Genomic DNA, 20,347 nt, shown 5'->3' on the forward strand with positions numbered 1-20,347 from the left:
TTTGTAGTTTAATTTAAATTTTATAAGAGAATATGTGATAAAAGTCTCATACTAAGATGTAAAAGAATTTAAAAAAAAATATTAAATATAATTATTAAATATAAAATCAGAAACTCAAAACACAAAAGAAAAATATGAACAAGATGATACATCAAATATTAAAAATATAATTTTTTTATAAAAAAATAAAAAAAATTAAATAGGGGTAGCTGTAATTAATGATAATGATGGTATGAATGGGACCAAAAGATGATAATGACATGAAGTTTGTTCTTTTTTACAATAAAAAGTGAAAGGGTTGTTGTAATTTCATTACAACCGATGATCTTTCTCGTATCCATACGCAACTTTGGGGACAAGAAGAGCACGCATCTTCCAATTATATCTACAAATCATTAAGCCTCGCTCTGCAATTTCCCCCTTTTTACCCTTCCACCACTACTACAACAAAGCCGCCATTTCAGTCGCTGACCCAACCACACCGACGAAACCATAATCAATGGCTGCCGCGTTACAATTACAAACACACCCTTGCTTCCATGGCACGTGCCAACTCTCACCTCCGCCACGACCTTCCGTTTCCTTCCCTTCTTCCTCCCGCTCGTTTCCATCTAGCAGACGTTCCCTGTCCGCGCATGTGAAGGCGGCGGCGTCGTCTTTGTCCACCACCACCTTGCAGGAAGGGATAGCGGAGTTTTACGATGAGTCGTCGGGGATTTGGGAAGACATATGGGGTGACCATATGCACCATGGATATTACGAGCCGGGTTCCGATATTTCGGGTTCAGATCATCGTGCCGCTCAGATTCGAATGGTCGAAGAATCGCTCCGTTTTGCTGGAATATCAGGTTAGTTTTCTTTACATATTTTTCAATAATCCACGTGTTAGTTTCTGTTGGAAGATTAGATTATGTCGTTGAATTTATCGTTAGCGAGAGTAGTGCCAAGTCCAAACATATAGGTGCTCTTTCCAACTGTTCATGAACTGGAATATCTGTCCAGTGGGTTGTAGAAGAAGTTAGATAAAAATATTAAGTTAAAAAAATTTGGGGTATTTTATTAAAATAATACAAAAAAAATATTAAAATAGTATATTATTTTTTATTTATTAAAATGGTACAAAAAAATCAAAACAGTAGAAAATGGAATGCCAGCTGCACAAAGGTGTTTGTGGCAGAAGCTGCACTAATATATTCGTATTTTTGCCCTTTATTCATATTTTTTTCTCAAATTTTATTACTTTAAAAAATATATTATTTTTTAATTTTATTATTTTACATTATTTTAGTACATTATTTTTGAAATTTATTCATTTAGTTTGATTTTTTAATAAATTAAAAAAACCATTATTTCGCCCCTTTGTTTGTATTTTTTTCCTGAATTTTCTTACTTTCAATAAAAATATATTATTTTCCTATTTTATTATTTTAAATTATTTTAGTACATTAGGTTTGAAATGTATTAATTTATTATGTTTTTTAAATAAATTTTAAAAAAACCCTTATTTCATTATTATGTTTTTTCAGATTTTATTACTTAAAAAAATACTATTTTCTAATTTTCTAATTTTATATTATTTTATTACATTATTTTTGAAATGTATTCATTTAGTTTGATTTTTAAGTAAATTTAAAAAAAACTCTTATTTCGGCCCTTTGTTCGTATTTTTTCTCAAATTTTATTACTTTTAATAAAAATATATTATTTTCGCATTTTATTATTTTACATTATTTTAGTACATTATATTTGAAATGTATTAATTTGCTGTATTTTTTAAATAATTTTTTTTAAAAAACCCTTATTTCGACCATTTGTTCGTATTATTTCCCGGATTTTATTACTTTTAAAAAATATATTATTTTTGTATTTCATTATTTTAAATCATTTTAGTACATTATGTTTGAAATTTATTAATTTACTGTGTTTTTTAAATAAATTAAAAGTAATAAAATCTGGAAAAAAAATACGAACAAAGGGCCGAAATAAAAGTTTTTTAAATTTATTTAAAAAACACACTAAATGAATACATTTCAAAAATAATATATAATAATAAAATTAGAAAATAGTATATTTTTTTAAAATAATAAAATCCGGAGAAAAAAATACGAATAAAGGGCAGAAATAAGTTTTTTTTAATTTATTTAAAAACACAGTAAATTAATAAATTTCAAACGTAATGTACTAAAATAATGTAAAATAATAAAATACAAAAATAATATATTTTTATTGAAAGCAATAAAATCCGGGAAAAAAATACGAACAAAGAGCCGAAATAATGGTTTTTTTAAATTTATTTAAAAATCAAACTAAATGAATACATTTCAAAAATAATGTACTAAAATAATGTAAAATAATAAAATACGAAAATAATATATTATTAAAGTAATAAAATCCGAGAAAAAAATACGAACAAAGGGTTGAAATAATGTTTTTTTAAATTATTTAAAAAACACACTAATGAATACATTTCAAAAATAATGTACTAAAATAATGTAAAATAATAAAATTAGAAAATAGTATAATTTTTTAAAGTAATAAAATTTGAGAAAAAATACGAAAAAAGGCCAAAATAAGGGTTTTTTTAAATTTATTTAAAAAACACAGTAAATTAATACATTTCAAACATAATGTACTAAAATAATGTAAAATAATAAAATACAAAAATAATATATTTTTACTGGAAGTAATAAAATCCGGGAAAAAAATGCGAACAAATGGTCGAAATAAGTTTTTTTTAATTTATTTAAAAATCAAACTAAATGAATACATTTCAAAAATAATGTACTAAAATAATGTAAAATAATAAAATTAGAAAATAATATATTTTTTTAAAGTAATAAAATTTGGGAAAAAAATACGAACAAATGGTTGAAATACGAACATGTTGGTGCAGCCTCTGCCACAGGCACCTTTGGTGTCGCTTGTGGCATCCCATTTTCTACTGTTTTGTTTTTTTGGTACTATTTTGGTAAATAAAAAAATAGTATACTATTTTGGTTTTTTTTTATTTTTTTGTATTATTTTAGTAAAATACCCAAAAAATATGTTTCGGCAAAAAGAGAAGTTCATTTAAAATATGAGTCGGGTTTGAATTTGAACATTCAAGGCTTGAGTTCAACCCGATTCATTTTTAATTTTATAATATTTTATATTATGTTATTTTTATATATTATGTAATTTAAAACACATTCAAAAAAATAAACCTATACTGAATATATAATATTACTCTAATGTAAACATTAAAATAATGTTAAGATTACTATATAAAAAATTTTAATAAATAAAAAAGTATATAATTATTAAATATTAAAATAATATAATATAAATATTTTTAAAAAATTAAAAATAATATCGGTGGGCCTAAAATGGGCTTGAGTTAATCTTTTGCAAATATGGACAGGTTTGGGTAAAATTTTAAGCCATATTTCAAGTCAAACTAAGTTTGGGCAAGCATAAAATATATTAATATCATGTTTAGCTCCAACTCAAAATCCAACCCAACCCAGCTATGAGCACCTCTAGTGCTTCTAGCTGGGTTCGGCTAAAATATAAGTTTAGTACTGTTTTGCTTAAGTCAAGTCCATTATAAGGAAAATAAATCTTGATTTGGCTGGTCGATATTTTATTTGTTTAAATTAATTTTTATTTAAATATAAATTTTTAAAAAAAACTTTATCCAACGTCCAGTCCATATAGAAAATGAATTTTAAATTTTATCCAAACTTATTTTCTGAACTTTATATTTTAATTAAATCCTTTTATTTTTCAAACGAAACCTTAAAACCTAAATGCGTGATCCGACCAATGAATTATTCCGATATCAAGAGTTACTTATTTAAGAGGATTTCTATGCCAATTATTAAAGCTACTTTTTCTAAAAAAAAATGAAATGGTTTAACCAAAATTTTGGAAAGCCAATTCCTTTCTTTGTTTAAAAATTTAAGGCTTAAAAATGTAAAAAGTCTTTAAATTTTTTCAATAAAAGCAATTAAATCCCTCTTTTTTTTTGCATTCATTTGGGTATCTGAACTTTCAAAATATATAAAAAAAAGACCCTCAAACCTTTTAAAAAAAATTTAAACCTTTTTTTTTGCACTCAATTGGGTACTTGAACTTTTAAGATGTATAAAAAAATCTCTCAAACTAAAAAAAAAAGCCTCTGCTTTTATTAAAAATTAGAAAAAATTAAAATCAATAAAATCAATAAATATTATAAAATTTTAAATATTAAAAATTTATTAAAAATTATAAAAATTATAAAAATTGTAAAAAAAATATAAAATATATAGAATTATAAAAAAATTATAATTTTTCTATAACTTTTATTGATTATCATTTTTCGAAACATGTCACGTTGTGTTGTGACACGTGATGACTTTAATTGAAAAAAACTAGGGGTCTTTAACTTTTTTTTTATGATTTTTATAAAATTTTACAATTTTTTTTATTTTTTTACAATTTTTATAAAAAAATCTAATTTTAATAAATTTTAATATTTTTTTTCTAAATTTTTTATTATTTATAATTTCTTTTCTAATTTTTAATAAGAGGAGGGGCTTAATTGTTGTTTTGAAAAATTTTAAAGGTATTTTTGTTGCATTTTGAAAGTTCAAGTATCAATTGAGTGAAAAAAAAGGGGATTAGTTGCTTTTTTTGAAGAAGTTTGAGGGCATTTTTTTATGCATTTTGAAATTTTAAGTGCTCAATTGAGTGCAACAAAAAGGAGGGGCTTAATTACTTTTTCTTGAAAAAGTTTGAGGGTTACATTTAAGCCAAATTTTAAATAACATAAATACCCATAATTCTTTTTGCATAATGGTAAATTTATTTATCGAAGCTCTTTTATCTTTTTAAATCACTTTGGTCTTCCATTTTTAAAATTTAATCAAATTGCACTTTTTGAAAAAGTTAACTGAATTATGAAAATTTGAACGACACTAATATGACAACTCGTGTGAAATAGTTCACGTGTAAGTTGATGATTAATTTTTTTGAATTTTTAGAATTAAAACCAAAATGATAAAATATATAAATATTGGAATGCTATATTTGCTATTATGCTAATTAGAAATACCACATCAACATTTCATTAGTGATTTAGCGTCAGTTACTAAAATAGAAAATTTTAAACTTAAGTGTCCAAAACAAAACAAAAACATGCGTGACTATTGATATAGTTTACCTTAAAATCAATGTTGTTTAAACTGGATCAAGAACCAGTGAGAAAGTGACTTTGAACTGGTTAAATCGGAAACTAGTATGAACGGATTGAACTAAAATTTTTGAATTTTTAATAAAATTTTGAATTGTTTAAAAAAGATTACTTAAAATAAAACTAAATGTTGAAATCATATTATCAATTTTAACTATTTTGGTTTAAATTAAATTGATTCTACAAATCCATTTAAATTTTTTTACCAGTTAACGACAGTGCTGTTGAATTCATGAAAAAGGAGGGGATTATCTGTATATATTTTTAGTACATTTGAGCTTTTAGAAGCAGCGTTTAAGTGGGATTGACAGGAAATTTGTTCATAATTCAGATATATGTTGGATGGAGTCCATGCAGGAAAAGATTGGTTAGGTTAGTAATATATTTGTAAGCAAAACGTGAATAAGAAAAATAAAGCATTGAAATTGACATCCAAACATGGCCCTAATAGTCATAGATGGTCGAAACTGATGAGTTTTTGTTGTACATCCAGATTTTTGTTGCCTTAATTGGCATGGATGAATAGTTCATTTGTGTTAATTATTTTCTCCTTATCCTCGGGACTCAATTGAAATATCTGAAATTGGGTTTGCAGAGGACCCAGCAAACAGGCCCAAGAGAATAGTTGATGTTGGGTGTGGGATAGGAGGCAGTTCTAGGTATCTAGCAAGGAAATATGGGGCAAAATGCCAAGGCATTACTTTGAGCCCTGTTCAAGCTGGAAGAGCCAATGCTCTTGCTAATGCTCAAGGACTAGCAGAACAGGTATGTATTCCTATATTAAAGGCTTTTACCATTAGCCAAATGCAATAACTTATTTATTAGTATAACACGTAGCCGTATTAGCAGGTTTGTTTTGAAGTTGCAGATGCCTTGAACCAACCATTCCCTGATGACCAATTTGATCTTGTTTGGTCTATGGAAAGCGGAGAACACATGCCTGACAAACCCAAGGTTTGTAACTTTCTTTTTTAGTTTCATTTGGCACAATTTCTTTTAAATAATAATAGAAAATAAAATGCATCCTTGCTTGAATTATCTGATAATATCATCTTAGATTGGTTGTCTTTGGGGTTACAAATTGTGAATAAACTGGCAGTTTGTTAAAGAGCTGGTGCGAGTGGCAGCTCCAGGAGGCACAATAATAGTAGTGACATGGTGCCATAGGGATCTTGGTCCATCTGAAGAGTCTTTGCAGCCATGGGAGCAAAAGCTTTTAAACAGAATATGTGATGCTTACTATTTACCAGAGTGGTGTTCTACTTCTGATTATGTCAAATTATTTCAGTCCCTATCTCTCCAGGTATTTTATTCCTTCATTTTGCTACAAAAATTCATGCAATTCTTTTATTTTTGTCTTACTTGTATTTTTTCTTTTTTGTCATTATCATCATTGATATTTATATACCGTAGATAATTGTTTTTGGGTACTAACTATCTAATCAATAGTAGTTTCGAGAAATATTGTTCTTTACATGAGCACTTTCAGGAACAACTTTCTTTGTGAATAATTTTTTGGGAATAATCTTGAAAGGCTGACTGGATTCTTGCGTTATTCCACTTTTAGGATGTCCTGTAAAGCATGAATTGAAGGTTTTGATATGGAAATTTTCAAAGATATATTCTTAACCTTTCTTTGAGAATGCAAGTGTTTCCTCCTTATTTCTTTAATGAACAACCGTTGTGTTGATACTTAAAAGTTGTTAAAATACTAAGTGAGTGCAACTTTCATTAACTGCCATTATACCCATAATTTATGTAAGTTATCTTCCATTTTCTCTTGTCCCAATAATCACTTTTAATCCCACTACCTACCATTTTAGAACACTTGTGCTCATTTTCTTTTCATAACTTCCTTGAAAGCACTTTCTTTTCATAAGTTCCTTTTTCAAGGTTTATAAATAGAAGTTTGAGTGTCTCATTTGCTTTTAGGGGACTTTTTTTTATCTTTTGGCAAACTTAACTTTATAAAATTCTCTTTGCAACTTTCTTTTTACAATCACAACAACCACGTAGCTCTCATATTTCTCAACCCTTTATTGCGTCCATCACACTTGTTTTCCAGAGTTTGCTCCGATCTTCCTCTCATCATCTCCCCACGACATCTCGTTTTTCTAGATTGTAACGTCTCCTCACTTTACTTAAAGAACCCTTTACATATACTTTTGATAGATTTAAATAAATTTTAACGTATTCGTATCATATCCGTATCTCTTTTTCATCTTGCGTTTTTAATGTTCGTGCTTGATGCAATTAAGATGGTTGCATCATGTAACACCTTTGGGATGTAATGCAGGATATAAAGGCAGGAGACTGGACTGAGAATGTAGCACCCTTTTGGCCAGCAGTGATACGTTCAGCATTGACATGGAAGGGCTTCACATCGCTGCTACGAAGTGGTAATATTATATTTTTTTTCAACAATCACGCTTTAATAGAATCATGAGAGCAAAATAAATAAATAAACAGCCTCTTAGAAGTAAATTATAATTAGCTTTCTGAGCCTTGTTCATAATTATGGGGTTGATTAGGATTAAAAACAATAAAAGGTGCACTGGTGATGCCATTGATGATCGAAGGTTTCCAGAAAGGGGTGATAAAGTTTGCCATCATTGCTTGCCGGAAGCCAGCTGAGTAGGCCATAACCCAAATCTTAATTTCTACCGTAATTCATCCGCTCAAATCTGTGTCAATGGTGACGATTCTATATTACATTGCTTTAAACATCCCTTATGGTGTAAGGGAAAATGAGCAAATAAAGTTGTATGCAAAACTGATGCCACTGCAATACGTATGGAGTTTTGAATAAATTGTTTGTTCCATTTCTAACTCTTAAACATATACTTAAAACAACAGCATTTCCGATCAATATTGTATCTAGATGAATAATAAGGCGCGCCGCTTGCTTTCCAAGCATAGCCAAATTACAAAATCTCATACCTTTGTGCCTTTTAGGAACACAAAGCTTGTCCCAAGATGCTTAATGGATATTTCGATGATCATTATTACCAGAATCCTACCAAAAAGAATTCATCATTTTCTGCACCTCTTCAAACATATTGACAAGTATAAAAAAGACGCTCATGCAGAACATGGGTACAAATTGTGCCACAGTTTTAATAACAATTTCCTTACTAGGCTTAGAGACGAGCTTGCTCTTCCAAGAAAAGAGTCGATTGCTAAGACATTTTCTGATAAAATAAAAGAATTTTCCTTTATCACGACCCACCGGAGATGGTAGACCAAGATATCTATTATGATCTAACGATGTACTAACCCCAACAGAACCATGATAGAGTTCCGATCTTGTAACTTTAGTATTGGAGCATGATTCCCAATTTTTGAAAATTTACTACCTACCAAGAACCAACTTTATAACTCGACAGAATATTTTTAGCATTCATTTCGTTTCATTAATAGAAAGACATTCCATACAGACTGGACTTAAATCAAGACATTTACCTAAAACAAGGAGAATGACTTGTACAAGACCAAGGCCTAATGGCCAATGATTCCATCATCAAATCTATTTCTTTAGACATGATAGGCTTCCAACTCTACAAACCACATCAATTCTTTTTCAAATAGGTGTGAGGGAGACTCTCACCTGTGTTGGAAAAATATAAATGTAACACAAAATTGCTAGCACTGGCTAGAAAATAAAAGAAAGAATCACTATTTCGTGAAAGAACTACTGCTTTAGAAGCAAATTCGTCCTGATCAGTGTAATCGTGTAGTGGACATTGCCCCTCAAGGTTAATACAGAACTTGTATATTCATACAGTCGAATAAGGATGATGGAACACATCAAAACTTGACCAGAAAAATCACATTAGGTTCAATTTCCAAGAAATGTTGGAGGGGTCACAAACGACCTCACTTAAAATCTAATCTCCTAAACAAAAATTTCCTCTGATGTAAATTTAATAAGATGCCAAAGTCGAGAAAAGAAAGATAAAGAATTGAGAAGGATGAGAGAAGCTCTTTGTAATACCCAAATTTCGCCCGGCCCGAGCCTAAGTATTAAAACCAAAATATAAAAAAAAATATATAAAATAAATAAATGTCCAGTTTATTACAACAGTAGGCCCAATTAATTTACCCAAACCCAAAATACATCAGACCACTAAGCCCCAATATCACAAACCTGATTACCTAATTACATTACCCAACACCAGGCCCAAATTACAAACCCATTACAGCCCAAATCCCCAACCCGATTGTAGAAACCCTAGCAACTTGCAGCAAGCCGTCGCCACCGCTTTTCATGCGCACAGCAGCCACTGCCCTCACACATGAGCCTCACGTGCACCCCCATCACGCAAGCCTCCGAACGAGCCGCGCCACGTCACCGTACGAACGTACCTGCAAACAAAGCAAACAACGCAGCAGAGACAAAGAAAAACATTGTATTTCTGTTTTTTTTTTATTTTTATTATTCGGTTATAAAAAGAGCCAATGAGATTTGTAAAAAGGACCCTTTTTTTTACGATATCAACACACACAGAGAGACATATTGAAATACAAAAAAAAATAGATATCAAAGGGGGATTGATCTTTTTCTCAAAAAGGTGGTTCTTTTTCTCGCCTTTCTTTTGATATTTGCTTCTTAACAGTTTATCCTTTTGTTTTTTTAGTGGCATACATAGAGATATAACGAAAAGGGGTTAAAGTAGGAGCGGCATACCTGACTTTGCCCACTCCGTCGCAATCGGAGATCGGAGGCCTTAGCGTGGCCTGGTTGTCGGCGGCGTTCAAAGGGTTAAGGTTGAAACCCTAACAGATTCTTTCCTTTTTTTGTTTTTTTAAAGAACTGAAGCAGAAATGATTTTTAAGGAAAAATTTTGTTTCAAATAACAAAAGGGAATCGACGCCGTTTCACGGCCTATACCCGTGTGGTGACCTGACCCGAGGGAAGGATCCACGCGTTTCATCTCAATGGCTTATTTGCGCCACTGTTCCCTCGCTTTTTATAGCGCATTGCAATCTAGTTCTTTTATTTCTTTTTAAATTCAATCTCTTATTTTGTTTTTGTTTCACTTTAATCCTTCTCATAACACAGCGTTTCGAGGCGTTGGGATTATTTCTCTTTCAGTCCCTCGTGTCATTCGCGCGTTGTGATTTAGTACTTGTTATTTATTTTAATTCTGTTTTTGGTTTTTTAATTTTATTTTAATCGCATTTTGACCCGAATTTTATTTTTAATTTCTTTTGTTTCCTGTTAATTCGATTTTAATTATGATTTAATCCTTTTATTAGTCAGCTTATTAATCAATTTATTGTCATTACTATTATTATTATTATTAGCACTATTGTGGTTCTTTTTACTTGTTTTATATATATTTCGTTTTATTTTTTTATATTTTTTATTTTTTATTTCTGTGTCACTTCATTTATTTATTCATTTATTTTTCTTTGTAAATAGCCCTTATTTTAAATATATATGTTGTATGTAATTTATATTTTTATATGGCATGCTTTAAATTATTTCATAATTCTGTTTTTATTTGCTATTATTTATCCATTTTAAATTTTTATATATAATATATGTTTATATATATACATCACTTTATATATGTTATTTTAAAATTTTGTTTATTTTCAAATTATTTTAATTCCAATTTTCTCTTTTATAGATTATATTAAACCTTTTATTGATTATCTTGACCTAACTTATAAGTCTAATCATTTTAAGTTACTTTATATATTATTTTATTTTTAAGTTATTTTACATATTACTTATTTTAAAATTAACCTATACTATTTACTATTGTAACCATTATTATATTGGATTATATTTCTATTTTCCTATGTATGTATACATTACTTTATTATTTACTATTATCTTTAAATTAGTTTTATTATACATATATGTATGTACGTAACGTATATATTATTTAATTTTAAACTTTATATATTTTTTAAACCTATTGATATATATAGATGCTTTACTTATTTTAAATATCCACATATATTTAGTTTATTTCACTTTTTGCATATTAGTATATATTATTACTTACATGAAGTTTCACTCCCTACATATTGCTTATTTTAAATTAATATTTAATGTATTTTAATTTATCTTTTATATAATATGTATTTCAAATGTTGGTGTTACTATTGGCGTAATTGAGATTATTGTTACTATGCTTGTTTGTATTTATATATTGATTATTTGTTACCCACTAGTGTATGTTATTTACAAATCATCCTTTATGTTGTAAGAAAACATTTACCCATATTGCGTCGCTTAAAAGATCGCATTTTATTGATGTACTGAAGTAGTTTTAAGTTCCCAAAATTTCCGGCATCTAATGATTCTCGAGAAAATAGTGCCCTAACTTACCGGGCTTCAATTTTCCTCGTTGAATTTGGGTGGCCTAGTATCTTTTAAACTAAATCGTACGAATCTCAAATAAAGTTCTTCGGGATTTTAAAATGTTGGACCCTAACTCACTGGATCCGATAATTTTGCTACTCCGAATTAAGGTTTTTTTTTTAAATAAAGGCAATATTCGATGTTTAAGAACTTCGGGAAATTAAACCCTAACTTACTGGGTCTTAATTTGCCATTGGACCCTAATAATCGGATATCCTTCTCAAAATGCATAGGTTTTAAAAGTCAAGAGATAAACTTGATTTTGAGGATTCGAAATGTTGCACTCTAACTTATTGAGTGTGACAATTTATTTCTTTGAAATAAGTGAGCCTTATCATCCAAATCATTTTATTCAAGATAAAAGGATCGTATTTTAAAATCTTTTCAAAAATTTGACATTAAGACATTAAACAACCAATTCGGTACCAATTTTGGGCGTCACGAGGGTGCTAACTCTTCCTCGTGCGTAACCGACTCCCGAACCTGTTTTCTCAAAATTCGCAGACCTAAAATTATTTTCAAGGTGATCCGATCACATCTCAATAAAAGATCGGTGGCGACTCCAATTTTCATTTTAAATAAGTCGATAACTAAATTTTTGTTCTTTTCAAAAAAAGTGGTTTCGACACTCTTATTTGCTTATGAAAAATGAGGTATTTTATTGGATTCTTGAAGAGGCAAAATGGTCCAAAAAATCAACGGTCATATTGCAACAATCAAATTTCAACAATTATATTATAACAATCAGATTCCAATGATCATATTTTTGCATTACCAACATCTTATAACTTCAATAACTTATTTAAGGCAGTCAAAAATGCCATAAAACATTAGATACATCACAAGAATGTGTCTATTAGTCATATCCGTATCATATATCCCATTAGTAGTCCATATTGTAGCATGCCATATTAGGAGGAACCACCATTTGCTACCCTTAGCATATACAATTGCTTTTTTTTTTTCACAAAAGAAAATGCATATTTAATAAAAAAATTAAGTACTAAAATATAAAAATGAGTATATTTTAAGGATTAAATTGTGAATTAAAATTTTATTTTACAAAAGAATTCCACATGATATTATTTAATTTGCCACCAATTTTTTTAAATGTCTGATACCAAATTAGATAAAAAAAATTAAGTAGTAAAATAAAATAAAAATAAAAAAATCAAATCATAAATTAAACCTTAAAAAAGGGACACCATCCTTATTCCTCACACGTGGAAAGAAGTTTTTATTTGAGTAAACTATACTCATACTATCATACATATTTAATAGTTTTTCCTTTTCGGTCCACACTCAACCTAATTCCATTTCCCTTCTGAAAGAGGCAGACAATTCCATTCAATCTTTACAAGGTAAGTGTTTTTCTTTTTTCTTCCTCTTTTTTATATTTATTCTCTAAAAATAAAAATAAAAACATCTTAAAGATTAATCAATATATTATTTGTATTTAAAGTTTACATTATATGCATTGTACAAGCCCAAATTTATCCGGGGCCCAATATGGTCCAAATAAAACCAACCCTATACCCACCTAGACCTAACCCAAAATCAGCCCAGTACACTTAAACAAACCCAAACTAACACAATTACAAACCCAAATCAGATGGCCCAATAAAGACCCAAATCCCAACCCACCTAAATCTAACCCTAACAGCCCACAACCTAAACAAAAAAGAGAAACCCTAGCCTCCTAATCTCTGGCGCCGCACCACCTACCCTCTGCCACCGTACGGCCTCCTCCCTGCCGCGCCAACAACTCCCTGCAAAGAGAAAAGAAACACGCAAAGCAGAAGAAAACAGTAGCAATGAGAGATTTTCTTAGATCTGTTTTTCTTTTCTTTCGGCTATAAAGCCGAATGTGTTGCATTGTAAAGGGGGGGACCGATCTTTATGTTTGTAAAGGGGGGCTGGTTTTTCTTTTTCTTTTTGTAACATTTTCCAGAAATAAAAACAAAAAAAAAACCTTCAAGGTGACTTTTCATTTTTTTTTACGCATTTAGTCCTTTTTTTATTGTTTTCTCTTCTAACAACAATATATATTAGTACAAGAGTTTTTAAATAAAAAAAAAATAAAATTTTTACCTTTTTTTTGAAATTTCCGGCCACCGTGCACGGTGGCCGGCACGGCGGCGACGTGGCGGCCCTGTTCGCCGGTTTCAGGGGAGAGGAGAGGATTTTTTTGAGAGCTTTCTGATTTTTTTTTTGAAGAGAAAGAAGAAAAATGAATTTCTGAAAAAAAATTGACTTAAATAGGCTTCCAAAACGACGTCGTTTTGGGCAGCCTTCTCAGGCACCAAAACGGCGCCGTTTTGCCTTGGATCGGACCGACCCGACCCGACCCATTACCCGGAGGATCCGCGTGTTTTTGAGATTTGGGTTATTTGTCCCTTTAGCCCTTTTGATTTTAAATAGTTTTACAATCAATCGCCTTCTGTTTTTTTTAATTTGCTCAGTAATTTATTTTTATTTGCAATTTGGTCCCCCGAAGCTACGTCGTTTTAAAGGCCTGGATAAATTTACTGCTTTGGTCCCTCTTTTTTTGCGCGTGTCGCAATTTGATTCTTGTCGCCTTTTTATTTTCAAATCAGCCCTGTATTTTTTATTTTATTTCGATTTAGTCAATATTTTTAGCCTTTTTATTATTTAACCTTATTATTGCTATTATTATTACTATTATTAATTATTATTAGTTTTTATTTTCCTTTTTTATTTATTTGTTACTATTATATTTGGTTAGTTTAATATTATTTTCAGCTTTACTTTTATTCTATATATGCATTATGCATGTCCATATTTTATAATAACTTACTTTTACATACATACAAACGTATATATATATTTTATAACTTATTTAATATATACATAAATACTCATATTTTTTTATACATATCTATATATATATATTCTCATGGTTTTTTTTACATATATTAAAATATGTATTTGTATATATTCTTTATTTTATGATTCATATATATATACCTACATATATAGACTTTTTATATTTGATGATTGTTGTATAAGTATATATGTATATACATACACTTACATAATTTTTCATGTAATAATACGTATATATGCATATGTTTTTTTTTATATTTTCATAATTTTATACATATATATATAGATGTATATATATTTTTATAATTTTGTTAATCTTGTTCATTTATTTATTTACATGTCCGTTATTATTTGTTATGCTTTATATTTGTTTATTATTGTACATACGTGATTGATTTTATTTATATATATGCAACTTCTTATTTATTTATATTTTGTTTTGCTTATATTATTTTATTTACACCATTATCATCATCATTCTATTACACCCATTTTTTAGACTTCAAAAAAGAAATTTTAAAAATATAAGTAATATTCGATATTTTAGATCTTCGAGAGAATCGAGCCCTAACAAATTGGGTTCCAATTTTCTTTGTTGAATTTAAATAATCGAGGTTACTCTTTTAAAAATAATAAAAAGTTCATTATCGGGAATTCAATATATTGTGTCCTAACGAATTGGATATGACGCGCTGTTTTCCCGATATGAGAATTTTTTCTAAAAAAATAATAAAGGCAATGTTTTGCGTTTGGAAATTCGAGAAAACATGCCCTAAGGTGTTGGGTGTCGATTTTTCTCGTTCGACCAAATAGCTAAATATCCTTTTAAAAACTTTTCAAAAATAAGGCAATATTTTGCATTTGGAAATTCGAGAAACGTGCCCTAAGGTATTGGGTTTCGATTTCTCGTTCGACCAAATAGCTAAATATCTTTTTAAAAACTTTTCAAAAATAAGGCAATGTTTTGCGTTTGGAAATTCAAGAAACGTGCCCTAAGGTGCTGGGTTTCGATTTCACGTTTAGCCAAATTGCTAAATATCCTCTTGAATTTTAATCCCTGCCATTCGAAGTTTCTTTTAAGGATCGTATTTTGAAATTCTTTAAAGTTTTCAGTTTTTCGACACTAATACATTAAATAATCAACTAGGTACCAATTTTTGGGCGTATCGAGGGTGCTAATCCTTCCTCGTGCGTAACCGACTATTGAACCTTTTTTTTTGAATTTCGTGGACCAAAACCGTTGTTTTAATAAAATCAAATCATTTATTAAAAACAACCACTTTTCAAGGTGATCCAATCACACTTTATAAAAAAAGATTGGTGGTGACTCCCGTTTTATCAGTTTTCGTCAAAACCCAAGTCGACCCCGTTTTTCATCTAAAAAATGGTGTCAACATGCATTATTTGATAATTTTATTTACTATTTTAATGCGCTCATTAAAAAGAAAGCACAAGGCAAACATACATCTACGCATAATCTCTAAAAAATATTATACATTTTTCAATACACATTTCATGACCAATCATTTATTTTTTCAAAAAATACTAGTGATGAAGAGACTAATTATTATTATCCACGATAAATGTCTTAATTTTGAAAAACAATTCTCCCAAATTCATTAAATTTATCCAAATTTTGAATTAAAAATAAATTTTCAAATAAGATAGTATTAAGAATAAAAGATCGGATATGCAAATTATAGGATTAAAGGGTTCCTTTTAGCAAAAATCCAAAAGATAATCATAAAAATTTGGGAAATTTTAAGCTTTTCAAAACAAAACAAAAAAATGGACCAACCAATTAGCCAATCCTAACAAACTTAAACCGAAATAAACGGAATATTGAAGGCAAACGCAGACACGTGTCATTACGACGCGGTAAAAAACCCCTCCCGATTTTGTATTTCTTTAATATTTTATTTTCTATAATTTTTTTTAAAAGAAAAAAAGGGAAGGAAAATTATCTATCAGCCAAAGCCTAAAAGCCGCCATTTGAAAAACCCTCTGATATTGCCATTTCTAAAGAGAGAGAGAAAGGGAGGGCGGGAGTGAATAGTGACAGAGGAGGGAAGCACTTGTCGAAAACGACGCCGTTGACGGAGTTCCCGGAGAAACCCTGTCGAAGTAAACCCTAATTTTTATTTGGATGAGGTTTGCTTTTGCCATCTCTTTTGATTATCTTCTTTCCCTTTGTTCCTCCTCAAAGTTTGCACTTCTGTGTTTTAGTTGATGTGAGTTTATTTGTTCGGTTTTTTCATTGAATTAATAACTAAGAGGAGAAGGATTAAAAGAATAGATTAAAAGTTTACATTAGTATTTTTTTTGGGGGGGGGGGTGGGGGATTTTGGGTTTAAATTGTTTAGGAATTGTATTAGAAACTTGTAGGTTTTAACAATATTAGTGTTTTTTTGTAACGATACTTGTAGGTGTTAAGAGAAATGTGAGCTCAGTTTTAGATAGTGGATAGCTTGCGCTTATTTATTTATTTATTTTATACTAGAACTTGGAGTTTGAGTTCTCATAACAGTAGTCTTGAATCCTTATGCGCATTGTCTGAATAGAAATTTGAATCCTATTTCTGCTTCGTTGTAGCATTTGGGCAAAGTTTTTTTTAACTTAACCACACAAATACACTATTTTTCTTTTAAATTTTGAAATTTTCTCTTTGATTTTTAATTTTTATTAAATACACTATTTTATGATACACGCATAGCTAAAATTACATGAAAGAGATGAGTTAGTTGAACAATAATGTTTTTCTTTGATTTGAGTCTAGGATAATACGTAGTGTCTCTTGTGACATATGTCTACTTGCATTAAGACCGGTTGATCGTTACTCTTTTTTTTCTCTCATCTGTTTTATTTTTGTAGGGTGTTGATTTTGTTGGTCTTCAGCACCTGGTTCATCTGTTTTTAAGATGTTGTCTATCGTTTATGTGCTACTTGACTGCCTAAATGAGGTAGAAGTATAGGACTTTAAAGTATTATGATGTGTTTTAGACTTGTAATGCTTGAGATGTTGTCGTTTACATTCGCTTAGAGAGACTAACCTTTCTGTTGTAAGTTGAGCAGCGTAATTGCATTTATTTTTATTTTGCTTGTTGCACAAAGCATAGCATGGGGAGAATTTTGTGGCTTTGTTATTCAAAAGGCTTTTGATTTTGACCTTTGGATGTATTTTATGACATCAACTCATTTTCCCATAACAAAAGCTTATCTGTCAAGAGCTACAGATGCCTCCAGATGCTTTTTCATGATGGGACAATCTATAAAAAGTAAATAATAATAATAATAATAATAATAATAATAATAATAATAATAATAATAATAATAATAATAATCAAAAGAATCTATAATGTTTAGTAGGTCTGTGGGATGTACGGAGAGTGGGAATTGATTCTTTATCTAAAGATATCTAATTGCTCTCAAAAAGTTGTTCTATTGACGTATTTAGTTCACATTCAAGTCTCAAGACCCTTTTGTTTCTTATTAAGAAGTGGATTTTGTAGAACTTATTGCTTTCTTTATGCTATTTCACCTCACTTTTGTTTTACATGGATAGTAATTGCATGTTGTGTACTCTGACTGTAGGCCATATTTGGGTGATTCAAAGTTTTCTCATCTAACCCTTCACTTGCTCTTAAAATGAATACAAGAAACAGTCGGGTATCTAGGGGTCAGAAGTCAAAAAATTTTCAGGGTGAGGGGCCAAATTGGATTCTCATCGCTGGTGGTGCTTTGCTAAGTACTTTATCAGTTAGACTTGGTTACAAGCCGAAGCAGGCACTTGACATAAAGCAGCAGGACAATGCTACTGCCAGCTTGAAAGGTAGACTGGTATCTGTTGCTTCAATAATTTGTGTTGAATAAATAGCTAATTCTAAATTTAGAGTTTATTACAGGGAATGGAACTTCTGATAGAAGGAGATCGTCAGGTTGCCGATTGCATTCAAACATGTACGCATTTACTGAAGAAGATGATGGTTGTTTCAACTGCATGTCAGGTGTGGTGCGGCTATCTTACAGTTTGAGATGTCCGAAGCTTTAACATATATACATGCACTTGTTTTAGTTTTTCACTTTCTATGCTTTTGCTTGGGTCTTTCAAGTGGGATAATAAAGTGAAGAAATGGAATTGTTATGAATTCTCTAGTTTGATTTCTTTCCCCATATCTCTTTTTTTAGTGTAAATAGTCACGTATTCACTGGAAATAGAAGAAACAGAGTCTCATTTTCCTCAAGTACTAAGCCTTTTATGAATCCCATCATAATATCAAATTCCTTGCCTTCGGAGTGTTAAGACATGGCATCTAAGTTTTTAATCATACCCGCTTTGTGGTGTTTATATGCGACTGATACTGGTAGTTTAGAAAAAATGAGGAGTTAGATCAACATAAGTCTGAAATGTATGTGTTTTTACCGTTTCTTGCACCTTTTGGTCTTTTATTTAAGTTTGGGCTCAAAACAGGAGCTGAAAACATAGAGAAGCACCCACCCAATGGACAGATACTGCCAGAATCTGAGGTTGCTCTCCCTCTGGTGACAGTTCCCACCTCTGATTTCAGCAAGGATAATGGTGTTATGTGGGCATCATCTCCAGATCGCCTTGAGTTGCCTCCTAGGCCATTTCATCATTCTAACTGCTCTGACTCACCATGTGTCTCAGAATCTGGCTCTGACATATTTAGCAAGCGGGAAGTGATACAGAAACTAAGGCAACACTTAAAAAGAAGAGATGGTATGATTCTGGAGATGCAGGATCAGATTATGGAACTGCAGAATTCACTGAATGCTCAGGTGACACACTCAACTCACCTACAATCACAACTGGATGCTGCAAATAGAGACTTGTTCGACTCTCAGAGAGAAATCCAAAGGCTGAGGAAGGCAATTGCAGATCACTGTGTGGGACATGGTGGCACAAATAAGATGACATCAATCGATACAGCTTGGCCATCAGACATAAGAAATGGCCATGCTAATGGGTATCTTGATGTGGAGAGCAACTCAGACTCCCCTGAAAAGGGAAGGGGGGATGGGGAGAGAATTGAGATGCTGAAGAGAGAAGTAGGAGAACTAAAAGAGGTGATAGAAGGGAAAGAGTATTTGCTGCAGAGCTACAAGGAGCAGAAGCTGGAGCTTTCCATGAAGATCAAGGAGTTGCAACAGAGATTGGATTCCCAGCTCCCCAACATTTTGTAGGTACTATTTAAGATAATACGCATTCTTGCTTTGTTTTCCCCTGTTTCTTCCTTCAATTTGAGGTTAAAGAAAATGCCTTTTTTCCCTCCTTTCTTTCCTAGTGTCGTTGGCTTTAAGTATAATGTTGGATGATACGTTCTTTGCCTGTGCATCTGTATGTATGAGAATGAGATATGAGTGAGAGAAAGAAGAGGGAAAAGCAAAGAAGTAGGCACCACTATATTGGTTTGTTATTTATTTTTCCCTTGCTTTGCGAGTGTCTTTCTTCCTGTAGAAATTAGAAACCAAGTTTTCTGAGTGTTAGGACCCTTTTTTTTTGGCACAAAGTCAATTGCATCTAGGAAAAGGGTTGTAAATATTGTGTGATTCTGATGCCAGACTTGTTTGATATTTTCTTTTAAGGTTGGTTGCATGAGCCATATGAACTAAGTTCTGGGTTCATAGTCTTTTTGTTTGTTTTTTGGTCTTTTTAAGTAACGCATAACAGGAGCTATACCTATGGCATTGGCATCCATGAAAATTTAATGGAGAGACAATTACGTTTTTGTTGAAAAAATATAAATATTTAAAGAAAATAATGTAGCAAAAAAGATATAGGCAAATGCAACTCAGCAAAGAATGCTCAAATTCTAGAAAATGAAAAAGAAAAATATTCAATTTTCAGCAGACATGTTCTGAGAGAGAGAAAAGTTAGGAGGGAACAGAGA

General features: G+C 30.4%; 2 protein-coding genes and 1 long non-coding RNA gene across 5 annotated transcripts; 2 read left to right on the plus strand and 1 right to left on the minus strand.

The window, feature by feature from the left end:
- The first annotated feature begins 305 nt into the window (after nt 1–305).
- Nucleotides 306–8,034, plus strand: LOC107920515 (tocopherol O-methyltransferase, chloroplastic). The gene is made up of 6 exons (XM_016850259.2): nt 306–848; nt 5,808–5,977; nt 6,062–6,166; nt 6,312–6,515; nt 7,509–7,611; nt 7,744–8,034. Exons 1-6 carry the CDS (start codon nt 500–502, stop codon nt 7,848–7,850), a joined length of 1,038 nt encoding a protein of 345 aa, XP_016705748.1. The 5' UTR covers nt 306–499; the 3' UTR covers nt 7,851–8,034.
- A 4,984-nt stretch (nt 8,035–13,018) lies between these two features.
- LOC121225140 (uncharacterized) lies at nt 13,019–14,413 on the minus strand. The gene is made up of 2 exons (XR_005923036.1): nt 13,683–14,413; nt 13,019–13,360 (listed from the first exon to the last, which is right to left on the minus strand). It is a non-coding gene; the product is annotated as an uncharacterized lncRNA (long non-coding RNA).
- A 1,763-nt stretch (nt 14,414–16,176) lies between these two features.
- LOC107919208 (golgin subfamily A member 4) lies at nt 16,177–20,069 on the plus strand. Of its 3 annotated transcripts, XM_041109160.1 has the most exons (5): nt 16,177–16,589; nt 17,310–17,398; nt 18,101–18,267; nt 18,341–18,442; nt 18,907–20,069. In XM_041109160.1, exons 2-5 carry the CDS (start codon nt 17,394–17,396, stop codon nt 19,638–19,640), a joined length of 1,008 nt encoding a protein of 335 aa, XP_040965094.1. In that variant the 5' UTR covers nt 16,177–16,589; nt 17,310–17,393; the 3' UTR covers nt 19,641–20,069. The 3 variants fall into 3 exon arrangements, with proteins under 3 accessions (XP_040965094.1, XP_040965093.1, XP_040965092.1); XM_041109159.1 differs by lacking the exon at nt 17,310–17,398 and having other exon boundaries at nt 16,179–16,589; XM_041109158.1 differs by lacking the exons at nt 16,177–16,589; nt 17,310–17,398 and having other exon boundaries at nt 17,405–18,267.
- Nucleotides 20,070–20,347: the final 278 nt, after the last annotated feature.

This window comes from Gossypium hirsutum, chromosome D13 (genome assembly GCF_007990345.1).
Source record: "Gossypium hirsutum isolate 1008001.06 chromosome D13, Gossypium_hirsutum_v2.1, whole genome shotgun sequence".
NCBI lineage: Eukaryota > Viridiplantae > Streptophyta > Magnoliopsida > Malvales > Malvaceae > Gossypium > Gossypium hirsutum.